The 14,316-nt window shown below is 46.1% G+C and overlaps 1 protein-coding gene across 3 annotated transcripts in view; it reads left to right on the top strand.

The window, feature by feature from the left end:
* LOC105283299 (homeobox protein homothorax) overlaps positions 1-14,316 on the top strand; it is a 429,006-nt gene that overhangs the window by 303,634 nt on the left and 111,056 nt on the right. For all 3 annotated transcript variants that reach the window (XM_026975099.1, XM_026975100.1, XM_026975098.1), the window contains exon 11: positions 13,030-13,106. In XM_026975099.1, the coding sequence (XP_026830900.1) occupies positions 13,030-13,106 (77 nt within the window). The remainder of the gene's footprint in view (positions 1-13,029; positions 13,107-14,316) is intronic.

The following is a 14,316-nucleotide window of genomic DNA, read 5'->3' as shown; positions in this document are numbered from 1 at the left end:
TTACATAATTCCATTCGCTGTTCGCTAGGCACACGCGCCTATTATCCATGAATGTTTTACCAGAGATGCGCGCGATAACGAGAATAGACAAAACTGTTCCCGCGTGATACCCGCAAAGCGCGCGCGATGTGTGTTGTTAATTGGAAACCGTGTTTACCCGTCAAAGCAAAATCGTTTATTAGAGACTCGGCTGTAAATCGGATTATTCGTCGAGATCGATTTTCTGCAGAAGTATGAAGAGCTAACACGTTCGCAATATGCGGGCGTCGCGGCACGATACGCGGCTAAGTATTTAAATTAATGCGGCACGCCGGTGATACGAGCGATAACACGCCAGTCTACTTTAGCGATTCGCCTTATCGAACTTGGCCGCTCCTCGCGCTGGATACGGATGTTGCGTGCTTATTCATGAAACGAGCGGCGATAACGGCCGCCCCCTTGCCTTTCTTTATCGCTGAAGCAGCGCTATTGCCTCGCTTTCAATAATTCCGGCCGGTGTCTCGGCCAGTTACATTTACATCGCCGTGTAGGTGTCTCCTCAAATACGTTTCGTTTGTGCCGTACGACGTTGCAGTTACAGCTTAATGTCCTCGGGACACGACACAATACTAATCAACGATCGAATCGATGAAAATACGTCCCATCGCGAAGATTGGATTCGCGTCACCGCACGATCCGGAAATATGCTGAACGCGAGGAGCATTCTTTTCCGCATAAGCATCTGAGTTTGAGAGAATTCTGCAATTATGCGACTGGAAGATTAAAAAGTCGATACGCGCACTGGCTAAATAAGTACAGTTCGTCACGAATACGCGGTAAGCGAGTACGTTGCGACACGACGATTGCGAGGAAGGATGCGAAAGAAAGTGTCGGGGATTTTCTTGTAACCCGTATAGGCCATTTCAGGCTCGCATATACGATGCTATTCGTGCGAAAGCTGGCAACTAAACGAAGCGTCGCCCCGCGCCGCGTCCCGCGCGTGTACAGGGTGCGGGATCGTGTAGGTGAGGAACAGGGGAAGGAACGACGATGCGGGACGGGGAAAAGCGTGTACGAGGTTACAAGACGAAATAAATACAATATTATGCAAACGGGTGAGGCTGATCGCGCGCGGCAAAGCCTCGGGAATCTCGGGAATCCCGAATAAATTGACACTAAACGCGGAAGGGTCGCCTCTTCCACCCTTCCACCTACGAGTCCCAAGCGCGAGTGGTAGAGCCACCTACGTTCCTGAATGGGAAAGAACGAGGAGAATATATATCGATGCCCGCAACACACGCCGTATCCCAATATCACCTAACAGCTATTTCGCTTATACGCCCCTGCGCCCGGCTAGGGGTAAGAAAGGAAGACGATCTGGGAGCGTGTTCTCCGGAAGCTATGCATAGTCCCGTTCAAATGACGGAGGGTTGTTTTCTCGGCGACGCTTCACGTACCACGTTATTTCTTCAGGCGTGCAATTTCTTGCTCGTGACGGAAAACAAGATTCGAAACCTGACTTGCGGTGAGATTAAACCATAAAACGAGTGCAGAACTGACAGAGAACTGATAAAAATTTCAGAAACATAAATAAAGACAACATTGTTGATGACGTTTTGATAACGTCACTGATTTATCGTATCAATAATGTTTTGAGTAAATTAAATATCTATAATAATAATATAAAATTACAGCCTGTGCAGAACATTTGCATCGGCAGCGCGCTCCCACACCCACAGAAAAGATTTCTGGACTTAATGCTATTACTCTTTAATCTATCATAAAATAAGATCGCTATAGCGACAATCATATTTATTATTCAAAAGAAGCATATTTTAATCTTGAATAGAAAATTCGAAAATCTAGATTCAAATAATCTTGGTGCTATCTCATTCATTTTCTCAGAAGGATTTAGATACAAATTTGTAGCAAGTTCAAAATATTCTTGATTTAAGAATATTGTCAGATCTAAAAGACATCTTATTCTATTCTTCTAAGAGAATTTGTAGAATCTGCACAAAACGGCCAATATTTATGTGTTGCAATCGAAAATCGGGAAAGTGTTTCTGTTATTTACAATGAATAAGTGCAAAAGATATGGAAATGTCTTATCTCGAATCTTATTTCTCAAGTAAGTATATTGTATATACTTACTTACATTTCCATATCTTTTAATATTTCTTGCATTGTAAATAACAGAAACACTTTCCCGATTTTCGATTGCAACACATAAATATTGGCCGTTTTATCCGAATAAAGGACGCAGAAGCGCCGAGTCGAAGAGCGACTGTGAGAAAATGATGCGTCGACATGGACAAAGCCTACTATAAAGTGGCGCTAATATCAAATTATTCTACATACAAGAATATATAAGCATAAATTTGTATATGTTACTCTTGTCTCGAGACAAGTAAGACAATCTTATTTAATTCGAGAGAGAAGAATAGAAATTACTGATTTAAATTAAAAATTGTTTTATTTTCATATTTTTTATACTTGCAATACGATTAAATTAGTCAAGAATATTTTTCGTCTTGTTATCAGAGATCCTTTCTGAGGGTGCAGACGCTTCAATTGTAAAAAAGGAATCGCGTCGTCGCGATTCGCAGCGATTCTAATCCTCGTCCCACTCTGGCTTCCCATCGCGCCGAACTCGCGCCTCGCCAGTAAACCTTCGAACGAAATGGCCCTCCATACGAGGCGTATCCTTGTTACCGATACCGGTAACGACGAGGACGGCCATTCGCGTCCCGACAGGGCCGACGTATATATGCGGTGCACTCCCACGCTTTTCTGCAGCAATCTAAATTCAACCTTCTCTGTTGCGTTCTACGATCTCATTGTCGGGCGAACATACAAAACAGTTCTTCCTACGTCAAATTTGAATGAAACATGCGGTGATTTGATCGTAGCAGTCGCCGATCGATCGCTATTGTTCGCTATCAAACGTATTGCATTCGGAGTTTAAACGTTGCGTTCTTTTGCGTCACTTATGCGCAGACAGTAACAGGCTTTTCTCATGATAACGAATACTTGGAGATAGAAGATAAATTAGCTGTAAAATTAGAAGGGAAGTTAATGATCACATATACGTCACCAGGATTAAGATAAAGGACTTTTCGTCTTCTCTCGTGCGCTTTCATCGCCACGCGGCTCAAAGTTGCACGGACCTTCGAGTACGCCGACGTCATCATCGTTCCCGTTGTCCCTCGTCGGGCGATGGCCGGCACGAGTGAATCGGTACCGCGTAGGAGAAGATTACACGCTTTAAATGGATAATTAAATAGCAACGGAAACTGACTGAAAGACTGACTGGGGATGATTGCCGGGTAGCGGCGCGAGCGTGAGCGTAGAATTGCCGCCCGAGGGGCCCCTAGAAAGAGGAGGAGGTTCCACCATTACGCCCGCCCCTCCTCCCCCGTGTCTAAACTCGGCGGAAACGTTATAATTATCCCGATTCCCACAAGTCACGAGGCGCGCTCGGTACCGATTGACGTGCGGCACGTTGGGCGGGAGAAAGGGTGGGATTCGAGCGAGCTGGATTCTTGTCAATAATTCCGCCCGCCTCTCATTAACGGCGAGAATTCGATACGGTCTTCAAACATTGACTGCGAAGCAACGGGGATGGTAATAATAGCGACCGATGACGTTGGAAATGGTGGTGTTCGCATCCGGAGGCGGCGAAGCGAGAGCGGAGAACGCCAATGATCTTGCCAGTTTTATCAACTGACGCGGATATCTGCAGCTTTAATTCAGTCTCTTCCGCTCTGGAAACCGCGCTTGTACCAATCGCGATTAAAATAGTACGTGAAAGAACGTTCATGCGAGAAACGTACGAAAATCGTATCGCGGTAGCAAGTTACTCATCACCAATCTACGTTTCTTCGCTGAAAGTAGGTCAATCGTGCCTGATCCAAGTTGAAAGCCCGCTATCTCGCACGCGAGATTAGGCCAGGGTTACAGCCTGTCCTAAGCCGTTTCATTAGCACGGTCCAATCAGTTTGGGTTCGTGGGGGTCGCGAGCAGCACTCGGCGCTTGCAGCGAGCGGACGAGAACGAGGTCTAATCAATGAAATCGAGAGACAAAGTTGGGTCACTAGCCGGGGTCAACGGTCGTCGGACCTGCGGACGATTGAACCTTCCTGCGAAGGAAGGAACCGCCTCCTCCAGTGTCGCGCTACCTCGAAGGACACAATGACGGGGGTGTGTCTGCTGTGCTGCGACAAGGAGGTGATCAACGAGTCTGCACCCCGTCGGCCCTACACTCGGTGCCCTTGACGTGTGTTCCTTGTGATCCGCTGGATCACGCAGTTTGATCGCGCGCGAGACTTAGCGCACGCTCACGTACACGCACTCGTCGCATGTTGGTCTGCGTGCGTGCGTGTACGCGTAGACCCCATGGTAGACAGGGTCGCGTGATAATGACAGGTTTGGGCGTCGCACGGTGATTGAGGTGGCCGTGTCACAGAGACCCGGCTCGACCACGCCCCGCAGGTCGCCGTACCAATTCGCTCGTCAGCATCGATTTCCAGAGAACGACCAGCGGAATCGTCCACAGTCCATGGACTCCCGAGGACTCTCTTTGCGTTCGTAAGCGCGTTACCTTCGGGGCTGTCCTCGAGCCTTGTATCGGTAAGCCGGCACGAAAAATGCCACCCGTCGCTCGACGCTGTGCTTCCTGCTTGTCGATATTTCTGGCACTCCCTATCGGTTTAACTCTTTCAAAGTGCGCGTATTGTTTATTGTGCGTGATTCAATCACGCACAATAACTTAACAATTACTTATTTTGCGATGCAAAGTGCAAGATTTGGATTTTAGTTTCAGTTAAACGAGAAAATACAACGTTGAATGTTTATTTATTTATTAATAATTCTTATTTTTATAACGTATTTCACACTCAATGAGCATCTATCGTTACTTGTCTCCATCATGCTTTAATGTGTAATTTAAAGTTTTATATACTTTTCGAAGACTTGGCAGAAGCAACGCGGAAGTGAACGTTTCGGTTGTTAGCGAGTGAATCTAAGGTGGATAAGCGGCTGCATATCGAACGCGAGAGCACTCCGCCGCAATGACGAAGCAAGTAGAGGAACGATGTCTATCTGGCAGATGGAACTCCGCGTTTGTCGGGTCCTCGTTGCCGTGTGGTTGATGTTCCACCACGAGTCGGCATCAGAGCAGCATACCATCTTTGGGCACGGCTTATCCGGTATCGTTCGAACATGGCTGCAAGCGCGTCCACACGCATGCATTCCTTTATACATTCCACTGTGTTTCGTTTATAATTATACACAAAGGGATTTGAGGCGTCTGCATTCTCCAGAATAGTTTATCACGTGGGAAATCTTACTGCGAGTCGATCTTAATCTGAACGTACGTAGTCGACCTGGTCTTTCATCCTAATCTGTTAAAACGTGACAATTTTAATTCTCTTCTCTTTTTATTTTATCATGTAAGCTTGCGGGTAGAAGTTTTATACTTATTTTGCATTTTACAGCGAGAAGTTGTTTATATCAAGTATATTTCAAGTATTAGTAGAATATAAAATGTACGTACGTAGCAAAAAAATGAAAAAGCTTTTATGAGAAGAAGCAATTTGCATCGATGTCATGGTTTATAACTATACAAAATTATAACATCCAAACCTCTAAAAGTAAAATAAAAGCATTTGGAAAGATCTTGACACATGTCCATTATAACATACCATACTTCGTGACAAAGTGCGCGAGAGCGTTAAAATATCTTTTATCCATTACGAAGTATTTTCGTTATCCTTGTCAATCGGACGCAATGTCAGGCTATTCTTCTGCCTTAAAGAGAATCTCGTTGAAGTTCTTTCGACGTGCGGCAAGCCATTACTGTCCCGCGAGGTCGTCGTGTCCCCCCGAAGCAATAACGGCACATTAGAGGATTTTAACGCCGAAATTGAATAACCTCCGAGGCGGTAACGAAGTTATGCCTGCTCATGGAAATACCTTATATATACCTCTACCCGCCAATGAAGGGGGACAAACGGAATGAAGGTATTACGGATGACTGACGCGCTGACGTCGCTTATTTTATATCCGCACCCTCTTTCTCGCTCATCCGCCATTTCCTCCTCATTTTCACATCGCCGAAGAGAGGAGTCCGCTTTCCCTCTCATCAATCCGCGCCGGCCGGAACAATCCCAGCGCGAAATTCACTCGTGACAATTGGCTGACTCCCACCGTTCCGTTGTAATTAGACGTGAAGTCATCGCGGGGACGAAGACGTCCCTCGACCTTGAGAATCAGCACTTCTGCCAGCCCGTGATTCCCGTTTCTAGCTTTAAATCCACCGCAATTCTGACAAAGACGAATCCGCATCGCGGCCACCGCCATTTATTTCACCGCGTTCGCCCTTCGTTTATCAGCGCGCCAGTCACGAAGGATCCCACGTCGATCGATTCTCTTGGTCGTCCGATCCACACGATCGGTCGATGATCGGGTGACGTGGAGTCGGCGTAGCCACCCGTAGTGACCTCTTCGATGCTTCGCGACCTCATCCTCTCGACATGAATTCTCCGGACGCGACGCGGAAGAGGGGATCCCAGGCGCGTGATGACGAGGCGCGATCTCTGGTGGCTCCCACGCCCCCAACGCCCCGCTCGTTAGTCGGAGTCAGCAGCGGTCGTCATCGACGTGTCATTCGGCACCGAGGGCCCCGGTTACCACGGGGGTGAGGTAACATCCCGGAACGACGAAGGACACGAAGAGACACGCGGGGCCAGGAAGAGCTCCAACGTGCATCCAACCGCCCCGTTCCAGCGACCTGACGCAGCACGCGCTCGGTCCCCGTCGTCGAACCGATGTGCCAGCAAATTGTTACGCTCGCGGGAACGCTGCGAGCGAGATTGCCGATCAATGCGCGGAGAAGTATTGAGACGGGAGACTAACGAGAGGACCGCCTTCTCCGTGACAAATCGTAACATTTGATCAAATGATTGCTTGATTGAAGACAATTGGGCTGATGACGGTAGCTGGATTTTTTCATTGTGGGAATGTAGAAATAGGGCTCATAAATCAATTACATAGGGAGACACGTGATTTTGCACATTCTTGTATGGACGAATAGATGTTTCCAATTTCGGCGATCCGTTCCGTTAGGCAATCGAGACGAGTCATGATACATCTTGCGTTATATCGGCTCGGATGCATTGTTCGGTCTGCTGGCGTAATTGAATAATTCCGAGATGGTCTCGGGAGCATCGGGGCGGCCATCAATTCGGGAAACGGCCCGGCATCTAATACAGACATTTAATCCATCGTCTATTTGTACTGATTTGAATTCGGGCTACGAACGATCTCATTGTCTCGAGAATTGTCTTAGGGAGCAGTTTGCTCCTCAGGAAGACTACGGTTATTTCAGCTACGTCGGTAGCTGCTATCAGGGTAGCGGGCCGTGGATGAGGTTAGCGCGCCGCGGAAAGGGGTCGTCTAGAGGCAATCGGGCTAAACTACGGACTCATTTACACACTTAGTCCCGCTTCCGCCTGGCTCGTTCCTACCCCAGCCCTCGGGAGAACCCAAATGGTTTTCATATTGTCTTTTTACCGCTCATTTTCATTTTATCGCTTGTTTGGCCACCGAGTCGTGCTGTCGGCCCGTGCACCGCCGCGCGTTCTCATTCTCGTCGTTTCTGCCTTTTCTGTTCGTCCTCTCCTTCGCGTCCCGAATCTCGGATCCGTATTCGACGAAGAGATAAAAATTTATCCGAACGCGTTGTTGCCTGTCAGATCGTAGATATTATTTATTAGAATATAGAAAATGATAGAGCAATTATAGCTAGCTCGTACTGTATGTATGTGTATTTGTATTTCGAAGATTGCACTTCGAGGAATGTGCAGTTTTATGCAGCATTCTGCAGGCAATATCTTTTTCAAATCAAACGTGCACGTCGTCAGGAGCATAACGCAGCCTGAAAGAGAACGGAAACCCTCGTGGAAAAGCATCAGTGGTGCAGGGTTGGGGGTGGCCCAGAACGGACCGCCACGAGCACTTAAGACTATTGTTTTCAATGTAATTGGATAGCTTCTGCTTTCCATCTCCCTCCCACGACCGCTATTTCCTCCTTCGCTTCCAGCAACTATCTCGAATCGCACAGAGGGTGGAAGGCAGCCAGCCAGTCCCCCACGTAGCTTCGACAATTATCTTGATTGTTTTATGCATACACCGACGAACCCATGAGCAACTTATCTCTGGAGAAGGCAAACCGTAAAGGGAAAGTGCGGTATCGCCTCACCGAATATCGTCTATTTCCATAATTCGAGGCCATACATCATCGATCGACGTACTGACGAGTGCAAGTCAGGCGATCGTTGTTGCGTTACGTTTGCTACGCAAATTTAATCATTCTCGTTCAATGAGCATACGTTATCAGTGCACGTGCACACCTCGTAGCATTAAAAATAGAGGATGCATCTTTTTATGTATTTACACACGTACAATACGCGCGCGTTGATATGAATCCTCGTGGAACGCATCAACTTTTCATCGCTCAGCCCATTATACGTAAAGGGAAATTAACCGATAAACATGGTCGATTCGATTCTCGATAATCGAATGATGCCCGCATACCTTGCCAATCGGCCTGTCGCCCTGATATTCACTCGCGGCACACCGCGTGCGTACGTACGTCGATCGCGTCGTCAAATCTGCAATTTAGCGCGCATCGATCTGCATCACATCGTACATTGGATCGCAAGCTTCCCCCCCCCTCTCTCTTGTTCTCTCTCTCGATCGTCTCAATCCTCCTCTCGACGCGGCTTTATACGCGGCGTTAGATATCCGCGGAGATCCGATGGAAACTCTACGCCCAGACAATGCGCTCGGCCGATTTAATTAGGATAAGAATCGCTCGGATCGGATATACACCGGCGCACAATGGGGTGTACCGGAGGGGGACGACGGGTAAGGGACGGAGCGACGCTTCTGATGTATGTATACCGTGGCTCGCCTCCAAGAAACATGATACAGCCGGCCGGGGGGAGAGAGGGGACTCGGAGGATGGATCTGCGGGTTGCGGCGGTTTCCAAAAATACCGCAGGCTTCGGCAAAAAGTAACGATCGGAGGCGGAGGAGGAGGAGGGGAGGCCGTAATACCGCGGGCGCCACGTGCTAATTATGTAAAAATATGATGCGGTTCGCCCGCTTGCGGTGCAGCCGCGGGCTTTTATGTGCAGCCGGATCCTTCCGTGCCGGTCGATACCTTGGCAGAGACAGGGCACGGTTAATGTTGATTTTTATATCGAACTTAATGCACATATTGGGTCATTAAATATGAAACTTTACAAATGTAAAAGCGCCATCTTTAACATTTGTTATCTCAAATTTGGCGCCAGACGTCAGTATCAGGTTAGGTTAGTGTGATAGATGTATGTTCGCTCTTCAAATGTCATATTTGTTTGTTCAAATATCTTCATTAGTTTTATTGGTCGATTCTTTTTTATAGAACTATGGAAAAGTCCAAAATTCGTGTGATTTATGAATATGAGTTCCGCCGTGGAACCACAGTGTCGGAGACAGCTCGTAATATCAACGCTGTATTTGGTGAAGGTTCAACTACTAAAGCAACGGTGGGCAATTGGTTCAAAAACTTTAGAGATGGAGATTTCAGCCTCGCTAATGAGCCACGTGGAAGACCAAAGACGAAGGTGGATAATGATCACTTGAGAGCCGTAGTAGAGTCCGATCCATCTCAAAGTACACGTGAATTGGCATCGATATTCAATGTTTCCATACCCACCATATTGGTTCATTTAGCTGCAATTGGTAAGATAAAGAAGTTGGACAAATGGGTCCCGCACGAATCGACCGATGCGCAGCAGGCGCAACGTCTAGAGGCTTCCCTTTCTTTGCTTTCCCGTCACAAAAATGAATCTTTTTTTAATCGAATTGTGACCTGCGATGAAAAGTGGATACTCTACGACAATCGTAAACGCTCACATCAGTGGTTGAACGCTGATGAACCACCGAGACATCACGCGAAACCCAACGTTACACAGAAGAAGCTTATGGTGACTGTTTGGTGGTCCAGGTCAGGTGTTATCTACTACAACTTTATGAAACCTGGTACATCGATAACGGCTGAAGTATATCGCAAGCAACTGGACGAAATGATGCAACAACTTGCTATTAAACAACCGAAATTGGTCAACCGGTCAATGCCAATCCTGTTGCATGATAATGCTCGACCGCACACTGCACGACTGACCGTGGCAAAGCTACAGGAGTTGGAATTGGAAACTCTCCATCATCCACCATATTCACCAGATCTATCACCTACCGACTATCACTTCTTCCGAAATTTGGACAACTTCTTGGTGGGAAAATTCTTCAATTCTCAATAGGCAGTCGAAACAGCCTTCCGCGACTTCATCGATTCCCGTACTCCTGGCTTCTATAGTAGAGGCATAGACCAACTACCACTAAAATGGCAGAAGTGTGTAGATAATATGGGCGCATACTTCGATTGAAAATAAATCATGTCCATGTGCCAAAAAATGCAAAAGTTTATGTTCTATTTGTAAAGTTTCATACTTAATGACCCAATACATCGCGACATCGTGAGCCTTACGAGTGCGCGTATTCGCTTGACGCACAGGATGTATCTCATTTCTTTCTCAGTAATTGAAAACGTATAACGGAAAAGAGATGATTAAGTACCAATAATTTGATTTCCAAGCTGCGATTAATTGAAGAAATCCAATGCTTAATTTCCGTTGCTACTTATAACGGAGTAATCGTCAACGGAAGTCGAGGAGATTCGGTGTCCTACATCGAAGAAATTAAGCAATGCGGCCATCGCGTGCCGTGGATAGATCGTCTTTGAACGTTTCCTCTGGGAGTGCAACTGTCGGCGGACTATTTACTTGTGACGATTACGTGCGTCTAATTTCATAATTGCGGTTAATGCGAGATTAAAATTGAGATGTGGCTGCGCTCGCGAAATTAATACGTCTCGCTAGGTGTAATGTAATTGTGCAGTTTCCTGTGCGTTTATGTCGCGCGCACAATTTTTAGCGCTCCTTGGGGCACGTGTATTGCTCAATGCTGACCCGCGAGGATTTTATCCCGTTCCAGTGGATTTTGCTTAAAAAGTTTATTTCGCTTATTAATTACTTGCTTTTTTATCATAAACATCTTTTAAATTAACGTCGATGATGATTGAAACGTCAATTGATTAATTGCTATCGATTTCAATGTGACAACAAATAATTTTGCGACCCTTTATTTAATACGCCCACCAATATTACGAAAGGGAGCACTTGAACTTCCCGAAGGTTAATATCACTCTCGAACAAGGATAGCAGACTTGACGTCAGCACGCAGGTGCGCAATGTCGCACGCGTGTCATACATCTTTTAGAAGCTTGGCACGAGGTGAATGCGTAGCACCATTGGAAAGATTCGGCTCTTGTTGCGAGTGCGATATTAATGTGGGCTGTAACTTCTCCGCAAGAGCGGATAGAACGTTGCATGAATTTATACACTCGTGTGGCAAGATCGATAGAATATCCGACAAGCGTATAATTTATCTATCTAAATTCTATTCGGTGGACACGAGACAAGCGCTCCCGCAGATTTCACGATATAAATATCATGAATCTACATGGATAAAGCACTTATTTTTGCATCCCGCTGCTCATTTGCTCATCTACACGAAGCAAAGTGTATCTTCCTTTTTATTGATTTATTTCGCAATGATATATTATTTTACAATCATTTGTTCCGCAATAGCAGCTCATGACTTTTCGCGAACTCACGAAGCAAAAATGTTTGTACAGGGTGGGGAAACATTATTGGTCAAGCTTTCGCCAGTCGATTCTACCCGTCGAGATCGCCAACATTGCATCATAAACATGGTGCCGCAAAATTAACTTTCAAGGTCATTTTCAATGTCAAATTTTTTTATTGGCTTAGTCGATTCTACTCGTCGAGCTGAACAAAAGTCTCAAAGGGACCATATGCCGGAAATCAATATTTCATAGAGAAATCTTCGTTTGAAGTTTTTTTGCCTGAAATTTCAAAACAATCGATTTTTATGAAGTCAGAAAATAAATCTGATGCTTATAAAGTTCTTAAAATCAACCTTGAAAGTTAATTTTGCGACATCATGTTTATGATGCAATGTTGGCGATCTCGACGAGTAGAATCGACTGGCGAAAGCTTGACCAATAATTTTTCCCCACCCTGTACAATGGATTTGTACAAATTTCTTGTGCGACGGTGATTAAGATGGCGCGTTGCTGCGAATTAAAAAAAATCGAATAGCTTCCTTTTCGTGGGTCTCCTCCGCTATGTCAGTATCGTTCTCGTATTTCTTTGGTGCGCTCTCGTAAAGTTTCTCTTTCACGAAAGGGAATACACGAGCGGCGGCGCATTTGCGCCCGGCGGACCTTTTCGGCGTAGCACGAGCGCATCTGCGCCGATGCGACCGCGCGATAAAATGCGCTCGCTCGAGCGCGCGCGATACATAGGAGCAGCTTTTTACTGTGCCGCTGTCTCTTCCACCTCGTCCCTCCCCGTCCTTCTTCTGTATCCCTGTTTTTTTCCTTTTTATTGTTGTTGTTGGCCAGCAATAAATAATATTTCGCAGGTGCGCTCAGACGACGCGGCGCCTGTACTGCGCGGATCGTCGCGCAGATAAAAGTCCGCGCGCGACGTACTGTGTGCTCTACGTACTTACTTTGGTGCGCGATAAATCACTCCATAAATTGTTTGAAAGCCCGCCACGCGCTTGCCGGCGAGACACGACTCTGAAGCGATAGATGGAGTGAGGCGGGGAGAAGGAGAGAGCGGAAATTCTTTTTTTATCCTCCCGTTTTACGTCCGTTAATTGTTGCGTTTGACGTAACTGCTCCGTCGGATTGTATAGTATTTAATAATTGCGACATCTCGTTTGTAGGCTTGCGCTAATTAGTGCCTGAAATTTTGGCTCGCGTCGCGTTAACCGTTCAATTTAAGTACGCGAGATCATCTGTGCTACATTTCGCCGTTAATCGAGTGAATTTATTGTTTCTGCTTGCAGCATCCCTACCCCTCGGAAGACCAGAAAAAACAGTTGGCACAGGACACGGGGCTGACGATCCTTCAAGTTAACAACTGGTGAGTAATTTGTCTTATGCAGTATTTTATACATGTATTTACCGTATAATTATTTATAAATAATTCCTATTTAAAGTAGCTCTATATTCGCCATTCCCACCGTTATGTGGGAACCTTAACAAGCAAATAATATGAAAAATAGAAAGTCACTGGTCGAACATCAATCGCAAATGTTTTAATCGTCGATTTTATTTGTAACATCTGTAGAAGAAAACATTCGATAAATCGCAAGTTTGCCTCCGAGTAAAAGCGCACGGTGGAAAGCAGTAAAAAACAATACGCGCGCACGTTTCATTCTAATAAATATTTGTGATTCATCGGGAATTTTATAGGACATGTTCAGACTTTTACTCGCAAGGGTAAACAAATTTATCTCCTGGCTGCGATCGAGCCTTTCCGGGCGACGACGATCGAAAGCTCGCTGCATGCGTGCCAAGCGAGAAACTTTTTCTAGACCGGCGGGCATGAGAGCGGCGGACGGGATCGAATCATACGGCACGTCGCACGTGTCATACGTGAATTCCAGACACCCTGAAATTACGCCCGTACATCAAACGGAACGAGGCGTGCACGACCAGTGCCCCGGCACCAACGATCAGCACGTTGACGTTGCAACGAGCTGATTATTTCAGCGCGCCAATCACGCGAGTACAAACGGTGTGGTAGGCGTATGCGTGTCAGCGAGCTGGCCGAGAGATGAGGCAAGAGCGGGCGTGCACAGCTGGATTTCGAAATCATCGTAATTCGTGTTTTTCCATGACCTCAAGGAAACGCCGATTCCATTGCAACTGCTGACTTTGATTTAGTTCGCTCTGACACGTACGTGCGTCATCGATATTATTCTCATCTTTGCTCGTCGCGTTGTACCGGTTACATAATTTTTATATAAGATGAATCCCGTATTTCCGGCATTTGCACTGGATTACTCTCTCGTTCTGGTACAGTAGATAAACTCCATAGAAAATGATGAAAATTAAGTCGTATCGAGCGTATCGTATGTCGTGCTAAAAGACTGGCGCAGTTAAAATAATTGATAATGATCGCAATTGGCCGTAATCTCTTTCCACAAATGCATAGGAAGTTGAGCAACTTGGTTTTTGTCGTAGTTTTTCAACAGGTAGTCGTGTTTCTCGTTAAGAGAGGCGTAAGAGAATAAATGAAATCGAGTGTAACTAATCGCGCAACAGTTTCGCAAAATTGGAAAACAAGG

The sequence above is a fragment of the Ooceraea biroi genome, chromosome 14, assembly GCF_003672135.1.
Source record: "Ooceraea biroi isolate clonal line C1 chromosome 14, Obir_v5.4, whole genome shotgun sequence".
Lineage (NCBI taxonomy): Eukaryota > Metazoa > Arthropoda > Insecta > Hymenoptera > Formicidae > Ooceraea > Ooceraea biroi.
Note: the sequence above shows the minus strand (reverse complement) of the source record. Positions and strands in the feature narration are given on the sequence as shown.